The sequence below is a fragment of the Sceloporus undulatus genome, chromosome 1, assembly GCF_019175285.1.
Source record: "Sceloporus undulatus isolate JIND9_A2432 ecotype Alabama chromosome 1, SceUnd_v1.1, whole genome shotgun sequence".
In the NCBI taxonomy this organism is placed as follows: Eukaryota; Metazoa; Chordata; class Lepidosauria; order Squamata; family Phrynosomatidae; genus Sceloporus; species Sceloporus undulatus.
Window position 1 is genome coordinate 364,063,679 of NC_056522.1, and position 10,021 is coordinate 364,073,699.

Here is a 10,021-nt window from a genome sequence, read left to right on the forward strand (position 1 = left end):
ACTTGCAGCAGATACAGTCATAATTAATCTAAATCCCATGTATTTCTTTAAAAGGTCCAAACCAGCTTCCAGCTCTTTAGTAACATAATTGGTTGGAATCGGTTTTTGTGTTGTTTTGTTTTTGTAATTGCATAGCATTCCAATATATGTGATCCAAAGACTTCATGTTGTTCATCTATACTGATGTCTAATTGACTTTCATATAACGTAATGTAGAATTATTATTGTTATATTTATTTATATCCCATTTCCCCCCAAAATTGGGCTTCAAAGCACAGGAGAATTAAAAACATACAAAAGTGGCAATTAAAACAGAATTAAACTATTACAGTATTAAAACAGATCATTTGTTTAAAAATAGCATACAATTTAAAAAGATAAAGGCACTTTAAATCCATGGACTTTAAGAAAGTGCTGTACCTTCAGAACGTTCTTTAAAAATTGTCTAAAATTTTAGAAATGGGTTATAATACTTTATATTAGAAAAAAATTAAATATCTTTACTTTTTTAGACTTCAGATTTTTGTCCTCCTTCACATTCTTGCCACGATTGGATTGGCCCTCCAGATCGATGTTCAAACCTCCGACCAGTAATATTTTATATTCCTAAGCACGAATCCCCTTTGGAACGAAGACTAAGAGAGCTTAGACAAGAAACACAGATTTGGAATCAACAGTTCTGGGCGAACCAGAATATATCATTTAGAAAGGTGAGCATGTAGAGGAAGTAAAAAACCACTTGGTGGAGCTGGGAACCCTTTAACAGCTTTCAGGGGAAATTACCAAGTGGAATCTTACAGGACTTTCTTGATTTTCCATGTACTTTGAAGTCTAGTCTGTATACTATGCCATTTTTAAGAATTATAAATTGCTTCATAAATCCCCTGAATAATGCATGTTATGGTGTCTTGATGGTTTCTTTTTTAAAGGGGGAAAAAACCCTCATGCCCATTTACAAGAAGTAGGTCTTTAGCTGGGGAAAGCACTGCTTCACAAACTTGATTTGTTAGTCATAGAATCGTAGAGTTGGAAGAGACCACTAGGGCCATCCAGTCCAACCCCCTGCCATGCAGGAACTCTCAATCAAAGCATCCCTGACAGATGGCCATCCAGCTTCTGCTTAAAGACCTCCAAAGGAGACTCCACTACACTCCAAGGGAGTGTGTTCCACTGTCAGTAAGGTCCTCCTAATGTTGAGGTGGAATCTCTTTTCCTGCAGCTTGCATCCATTGCTCCAGGTCCTGTTCTCTGGAGTAGCAGAAAACAAGCTTGCTCCCAGTCTTGCAGCAGTTTTACTCCCCTCAAGCCAAATAGGTAATTAGGCCAGTAGGAAGTTTACCTCAGTGAATTTCCTGCTACATTTGCAGGATTTCGAATAAATTGTTTACTGAAGAACATTTAGTGACCCAGTTTCATATACTTGATGAGAAGGGATTTGTGAACATTAAGTCTCACATCCCATAACATTTATGAATAAATTAAAATGAAGCCAACTAATATGCTAACAACGTGTACATTATTCTATTTCCCAATCACATTTCAGGAAAAAGAAGAATTTGTTTGCTCCAGATTGAAAGCCAAAGGTCTACAGCTGAGAGATGAAAGAGGTTAGATTACTGTTCCTACACATTGATTAAAAAAGGAAGGTTCAGGTGGTATGTGTTTTTTTAAGTCTTAGAAAATGTTGTAGACCAAATACTTACACCATACCTTTATAGGGAAACAGCAATGAAGTATTTTCATTTTTTTAAAAATGTATCTATCAGTGATATTTAATATGGATTTACTAATACTATATATCCTCATAGTCTCTTATCCTCAAATTGCACTTGCCCCCAGGCAGTGAACCTTTGTTAAAGATTAGCATTATTTTAAAAATATAATTAAAGCATTTGTTAAAGATTAGCATTATTTTAAAAATGTATAATTTTAGCCTCTTTCTAATTCTGCTCCTAAACTGCAGCTACTCAGTTTCCAAAGAAGACAGATACTCTATAATAATGTATTATTCAACCCAGCTGTTACCCATGCTACTGCTTATTACTTACATAGCCCTTTTACTCCTGTTGTATTAAAGAGAGAGACTGAAAGATAGTGATTTGCCCAAATCTGAGCAAGCCAAACAAGAGACCACAGCAAAACCAAGAGTAAAACCCTTATCTCTCAGGATGCATCCACACTGTAGAATTTGATAAAGCTTGATACCACTTTAACTACCATAATTCTATCCTACATAAACCTGGGATTTGTAGTTTAGTGAGGTATTCAACCTGGTCTGTCAGAGAGCTCTGATGCCTCACCAAACTACAAATCCCAGGTTTATGTAGGATAGAGTCATGGCAGTTAAAGTGATGTCAAACTGTTTTAATTCGGCAGTGTGGGCACACCCCCATCCTCCAAATTTAGATGAACTTTGTTATAATTGATCATGCAAGATTTGTCTTTAAAAGCATGTACTGGCATAAGTCGGAGGCATTTTTGGTTTAGGGATGATAGGTGATGATTTTTATTTTCCAGGCCAAAAAGCTACACTGAATGCAGAAGAAATGGCAGAATTTTACAAAGTTTTTCTAAGTAAAAACTTCAAAAAACATATATACTACAACAGGTGAGAATATCACTTTTGTATCTGAAATGTAATTTTATTATTTGTCAAATCAATTTTCTTTTCTTTTCTATCTGTTGCTTTAACAAAACTGTTTACGGACCATAGTATGGACCACCTTGTTCATTATCAGCTGCCACCTCAGTCCTCATTGGTCTGTTCCCAACGTTCTTTGTTTATCCCTCACCCTTCTCTACTCATTTCTCTTGATCTGTCCAAGACTAGAAGCCCTGGAGGCAGAGATTATAAAGTCTTGAGGCATATTGCGTTTGGCACATGGTTGTATAACAGCATGCCAGATTTCAGTCACAGGAGTAAAAGCGACAGCAGTAATTTGCGTTTCTGATCCTTTTCAATAGCAACTTCCCAAGTTCAAAAGGAAAAATTTTAAGTTTTAACCAATTTATTTTACAACTGACCTTGCTTTTTGTAAGTTTCCTGTAACAGACCAGTTTAGAAGTTGAATAATTTTTGTTCATATTATTTTAAGTGATGCATTGTGTTGAATATATCATTTCTGATTACAAAAGATCTGTATTTGCCTATTATTTGTGTCTGATTTATATTTGTATACTTACTGAGAAGAAGCTGACATAGCATTTCATGAGGCTCACTCATTAGACATGGGCCCAAAACATACTGCAGAAATAATCTACAGTAGTTTGAGACAACTTTAACTGCCCTGGCTCAGTGCTAGGGAACCCTGGGAACTGTAGGGTATTATGGCACAAGAGCTTTCTGACAGAGAAAGCTAAATCTCTCACAAAACTACATTTCCCAGAATTCCCTAGCACTGAGCCAGGGCAGTTAAAGCATCCACAAACTGGATTACTTCTGCAGTGTGTTTTGGAACATGGAAAGGATTGCCATCTATAGCTGTGGTCATATGCCAATTTACATAGGAGTAAGCCCACAAAACTCAATGGAAATGTTTAATAGTAATATACAGGTTGTGTCATAAGAGTGTTTAAGACATGACGAGGGAACGTGTGCACCCTGGCTTCATGTAGCCCACCCAGGTTCATTTTTGTAACTCCAGAATGAATTGTTTTTGTCCCTCAGACTCCTCGGGCGTATTGGAAGCAGTTCTGTCACATTCCACACTTGACCATTTAGTCCCAGGAAAGGCGTTTTTTCCAACATGAAGTGACTTAGAGGTTGAATTCCAGCACTTCTTATTGGAAAAAATTGGATTCTTTTAGATCTAAACTGCTCTAAAATCTGACAGAATTGTCCTCTACATTCCTTAAGGCAGTGATTCCTAAACTTCGGTCCTCTAGGTTTTTTGGACTTCATCTTCCATAAGCCCCAGCCAGCTTGGCCAATGATCATAAATTCTTGGTGCTGAAGTCCACGACTTCTGGATGACCAAAGTTTGAGTCATTAAGGCATGTGGGGGGGGGGGGGAACGGGGACAATTTATTCTTTGTCAGGAGATGCAGGCCTCCAACGCCCTTTAGAGGACCACTCTGCCCTCCCTCCCTCCCTCCCATCTCTGTTGCTACTCCTGATTCAGGAGTTTATTCTAAGTCAGGCTGAGTAAAATGTAGAGCTCCAAATGCTATGTTAGCTAGGACTGATAGACATTGCAGTCCCAACAGCATCTCAGGAGCTGCAGCTTGACCACTTTGGCCTAAACAATTGTAGAGCTGTATGCTGAGTTTGCAGATCCATCCAGTCCAAACGCCATTCTGCATTTGTTTTGAAAATTCAGAATCTTTACTTTGCCATCTATTATTTATAGTTTGTCTGTTATACTGCATGCCAATCAAAGATTTAAAAGGCATAGTCCTATCCACAGACTCACAAGGAGAGAGAGATAGAAGAGCAGCATTAAATGTTAATCAGGAAACAGAGCAACTACCTTGAACAGACTAGCACAGCATTAATTTACTTTGGCTACAAACCTATATATACCTTGGAATAAGTCATATTGTGCTTAACGTGGCTTTTGACATCGCTTTATATGGGCCTTGTTTCAGGCATTGTTATCATTTCTTTCAAAATATATTTTTTCCAGGTAAGCTTGGAAAAAATGAAGGCAAAATATAGTGAAACAACACTTAACATTCTGCAATACCAAACAGTAAAAAATAATCAGAAAAGTTAATAAAGTGTGATTATTCTTTCACTGCAGAAGATTAATAGGATACAAATTAAGGTGGGTTACAGACCGCCGAAAAGTGGCAGTCTGCTGCCACCGCCGGTTGCATCATCCGGGAACTGCAGCAGCCAAACGGCGTGGTTCCCAGACGCTGCAAAGAAGAAGCGCAAAAATCGCGCTCCTTCCTGGGCCCCGGATGTGTCGCCACGAGGCGCTAGTCGCGCACTCGCAGCATCATACCCAGGGTGCGACGTGCGGACGCAAAGCGTCCGCTACGTAAAGATGGCAGCAGACGTGTGAAACGGCCGCCGCCATTTCATACGGACTCAGTCCATGCTAGGGTTAGGGGCGTCTGGAAGAGACTCCCCTTTCTAACCCTAGCACGGACTGAGTCCGTCCTAGGGTGCCCGTCTGTAATGAGCCTTAGTATTTGTTCTTGGACCTATGGGTGTGCGTGAATACATTTGTTGTTGTTAGCTGCCCTCAAGTCCATTCCAACTCATGGCTACCCTGTGGATGAGACATCTCCAAGAATTCCTATCTTCTGCTTCCTTGCTCAGGTCCTGCAAGCCCTTGCCCATAACCCCCCTAATCAAGTCTGATGCTAACAAATATATTGTGGCATATGACAGCAATTTTTGTCTTTCATTATTACAGGGGACTAAACCCCCAGAGATTTAGAGAACCAGCATGGTGTAGTGGTTTAAGTGTTGGACTGTGACACTGGAGACCCAGCTTCAAGTCCCTACTCAGCTATGGAAACCCACTGGGTGACCTTGGGCAAGGCACACTTTCTGAGCCTCAGAGGATGGGAATAGCAAACCCCCCTCTGAAGAAACTTGCCAGGCCTTAGGGTCGCCATAAGTCACAAAGACTTGAAGGTACACAACAACAATCCAGACTTACTTTACTTCCAATGATTTTTTAAAATTATTTTGTAGATGTCTGTTTCCCACCTTTCTGGGAATTCACTCAAGGTATTTAAATAAGTTAATTCCAATGGGACTTAAGTATGACTGACTTACTTTGACTCTACATCAAACCCATTAGTAACCCATTTAGCAAGTCTTTCTTATAGAAGGGAGAGCAGCTTTTATTAAGATGGAAGGCTGATTCAGTTGCTTGTTTCTTGAAAATAAATCTATAAGATATATATTATCACGTTTACATTCTGAGGTAATGACAGACAGAATCGTAATGGGAATTACAGTCTGAAAAATACCACTTTATTTGAAACAATAAGCAAGTAGATTAGAAACTCCAGTCCAAAACACACTGCAGAAATAATCCAGTTTGAGACCGCTTTAATTGTCCTGGCTCACTGCTAGGAAATCTTGGGAATTGTAGTTTACTGTTGCACCAGAGCTCTCCTACAGAGAAGACTCAATGTCTCACAAAGCTATAGTTCCCAGATTTCTATAGCATTGAGCCTGGGCAGTTAAAGCAGTTTCAGACTGGACTGTTTCTGCAGGGTGTTTTGGACCTCACTGAATAGCCATAGCCACTTATACCACTTGCATGCAATACGTATTTTGATGTGAGAAAAGAATCCCTGGAAACGAACAGTCTCAAAACATTCTTTCTTTATATTTACTTTTTAAAGATTCAAAACAAACATAAATTATACAGTAGGAGAGGAAACCAGGGTGGGTTAACTAAGAAGATAATTATCCTGTCTCAGTCTTTCCTCTTCTGTCTTGAGGCTCTTGTTCAAAGCTGATTGGAGTTTTGAACTGGAGCACTTCTATTTTCAGGCAGAAGTACATTGCAATATGTTATTACAGACTCTGTGTGATTATCTAGTTTAACGCCTTGAGACTTAATAAAAGGCAATTAATTAATAAATCCTGGCAAAAGAGTATCTACAAAGGATCAGGTGAGAACAATATTAAATCATATGGATTATGAGCTTCCAGAGGTGAGAAACTGTGGCAGACTTCATTTAGTTAAATTCCTCTCTCTCTCTCTCTCTCTCTCTCTCTCTCTATATATATATATATATATATATATATATATATCCAGGCATTTATCCCTGCTTTTATTCCTGGTTTTTAATGCATTGTTTTAATTGTTTTTATTGTTTTGTTGTCCTGTTATTTTAGCCACTGGTTTTATTATAAACAGCTTTGAGGTTTTTTTAAAAAAATGAATAATGTAGTAATAATATTAATATTATAACATCTATACTGTAATTTTCAGTGTTTGTCTGTTATGGTATACAATCCCCGTGCTTGATTGCAGAATCACCAAACTTGATATGTTATTTAACTGGATCAAAACAAAGACCATAATAAAACCCTGAACTACTTTTGATACTTCCAGATCAAACACTTTAGATTCTACTTTTCCCCCCTCGAATTCACATTTATGAATCAATTTTTACCACTTTGACATTTAGAGTTAGGTGGACATCCCAAACATTTTTGTGTAAGTTCAAGACTGGTTGGCAAACTTTGGCTCTTTTTGGAAAAGAATAGCTGGGTATGGTCCATTTTGCATAGAATTTGAAGCAATCCAAATGTTAAGGATTGTGGACACTCAGATTAATTAACTAATGAGTGAAATTATCTTTATCCTAGGCACTAACAGGTACATTCCTTTGTTGTTTATTAATTTATTTCCCACATTTCTCCCAGTATGGGATTCAAGGAGGTGTGTAATATTTTTAAAACACAATACAAACTTTAAAAACTCTTAGTATACAAGTTAAAACATAAGTGCCATATTTCACAATATAAGTCTGGACCAAGCAACTGTTAATAAGAAAAATCTGCCCTGAACCAATATATTCCTTAGATCAAATGATTTGATAGGCTGGATTAAATGTCTGACCCTTTAATTTTTTCTACATAATAAAAACACTCCTTTAAAAAGAAATACTGGAGTGTCCCTGAAGCTAATTCTTCTCTTACTGCATTGGTATCTCATTACATTACTACAGCTTATATAATTACAGATATGACAAGTCATCAGTTTTTTGTCACGCCTATATCTGCAATATTTGGCTACTAGCCTGGGGCCATACATAGATTATACACTGGGACATCTTTTTTGGTACTTGAAAGACTAGAAGTATTGAGGTTCTTAATTGTGCAAAATACTACTTTGATTAAGGCTTTTCAAAATCTTTCTTTAATAGCCAGTAAGTATTTCATGATGGCTAATTAAATGTTGATGCTGCTCTTTTGATATGTAGGGATTGGTATAAACGGAATTTTACCATCACATTCCTAATGGGACAAGTGGCATTTGTGAAAGCTTGGAAGAGACTTCGACTGAAAAAAGACTAAAGTGGAAAAGTATCCAGTTACAACATTGGATATATGTGGTAAAAAAAGGTTTCACCATTACCAGAATCTAAATTGCAGTGCTGTTTCTAAGTTCAAATGGAATCTGGGTGAAATTCAGTTAGGTTCAGCCTTTACAAGTTCAGCCTTTACAAAGCCAACTGCTACTATTTACATTTACGGGCTAAATCTGGTGTTAATCTCAAGCAAAGTAGACATGTTAAATCAGGACGATTTACATAAATGTCATCCTTCCAAGTTCCCATTACTCTATTTGGGAAAAGAGGTTAGATTTAGGTGACAATATCCTACTAACTGAAAGCAAACATTGGGATGATAACTGTACCTAACAGTGGCACTGAAAAATCAGTTTGCATACCGCCCTGATAATTGCCATCTTGACATGCAAGCAACCAGATGTGGCCATGTACCAAATGAAGACCTGACAGTGTTTTCCAGCCAATATAAAATGTCAACAGGTTGGTTTCACACATTAATACCTCATAATATAAACATCAAAGAAGACCTCCTAATTTTTTAGAAGACAGTTTTTTCTGGAGCTTGCATCACTATGCTGTGTGGTTTCATCTTCTCCCTTGACGAGAACAAAATATAGTAGTCCTCCTTCTTCCTATTTATATTAATTCTCTCATGTTATATTGCTGTATCTTATGTTTTTAAAACCATCACTTAAGTACCAGGGCTTGCCTCCTACTTTAAGTAGCGCATAAGTAAATGTATCAGTCTTCAGGGTTTTCTGGAGAAGGGCATAGTCAAAGTCTCTGTACTAATTTAATTTCATTACTGAAGACAGGCAGGATAATGTTATAGGAAATGTCCTTGTTTTCTCTCTAGGCAGATTCTGCTTGTATTTTTTTTTCTGGCCTTATGTATTAGGAAAAATGTATACCAGGCAAGTATATCAAAGGCATAGTGCTGCATTATTTTGAGTGCATCTATCTACTTTAATTACATAAATATGGAGACTTAAAAGCAAATATATACCCTCAACTTAATTAGTCTAAGTGGGACCTCAGGTTATTTTCCCCCCTCTCTTTCATTTTTTAAACCAAAGATGAAACCTAATATTGGCTTGTTCTACTAAAATTATTTTTTCCAATTTTTATTAATATACAGTGACTGAAAGATGCATAAAATCAGCACAGCAAGAAACACACAAAATGTAACATCTTCCAATGTTAGCTAGACCAGTTACTGTTAAATTATATTAAAACATTTTAGTATATCTTTTTTGTAGATGTGGTTTGAAAAGACATTGTATAGTTTTTCTACAGTTCTGCTACAGAGGTATATTGCATGTTTTCAGTAGTGCTACAGACCTCAGGACAGTGTTATTTGCGGATTAAATTGTAATCAATAAATTACGGAGCTTGATGATTCCTTAATTATGATGTGAATAGGCTTGAAATTATCCAAATTTACATCTTATTTGTCAATACAAACTATGAATAATAGTAAAAATAAAGCATGTAAAGGTGTTTTCATACAACTCTCAATTGAAAGGCTTAACAATTGCAGCAAAATTGAACAACTGTGAAAAAAAATCCCGCTAATAAAAATATTTATTTTAAACAGTTGTGTGTTTTTCTCCACTTGTTTGTACTTGGCTCTGAACTCCTCATGTCTGACTGAACCAGGATTCTTCATTTAAAAGGCTGTGTTTTAGCATTCTTTCTTTTCAGTTTTTGTATAAATTGTCTCAAGATTGGCCCGAACCAAGTTTTTACAGTATATGCCCAGGATTTAGGATAAGCTTGTAGCTTTATGTTTTTTTTTAATGCAGTTGATTTGATGTCATTTTCAAAATAACAAGTAGACATGAGAAGATTAGGATAATTCAGTGCTTTGTCAGAGAATAATTTAGTCATCAACAGTGATAAATCTAAAGCTTGACAAGGAAAAAAGTTCCAGAAATGACACCTAGAATCTCAAGAAATTGAATAGGTCGAATCATGGTGCTTTTTGGGAATTATTTTTTTCCCTTTCAGATTTCTGGGCTCAAAT

General features: G+C 36.9%; 1 protein-coding gene across 1 annotated transcript in view; it reads left to right on the plus strand.

The window, feature by feature from the left end:
* Positions 1 to 9,589, plus strand: part of LOC121934963 (cytochrome c oxidase assembly factor 8) — a 723,331-nt gene extending 713,742 nt beyond the window's left edge. The window contains exons 2-5 of the mRNA XM_042475938.1: positions 513 to 710; positions 1,544 to 1,607; positions 2,518 to 2,608; positions 7,906 to 9,589. Coding sequence (XP_042331872.1) covers positions 513 to 710; positions 1,544 to 1,607; positions 2,518 to 2,608; positions 7,906 to 7,999 — 447 coding nt within the window. The 3' untranslated portion in view covers positions 8,000 to 9,589. The remainder of the gene's footprint in view (positions 1 to 512; positions 711 to 1,543; positions 1,608 to 2,517; positions 2,609 to 7,905) is intronic.
* The last annotated feature ends 432 nt before the right edge of the window (positions 9,590 to 10,021 follow it).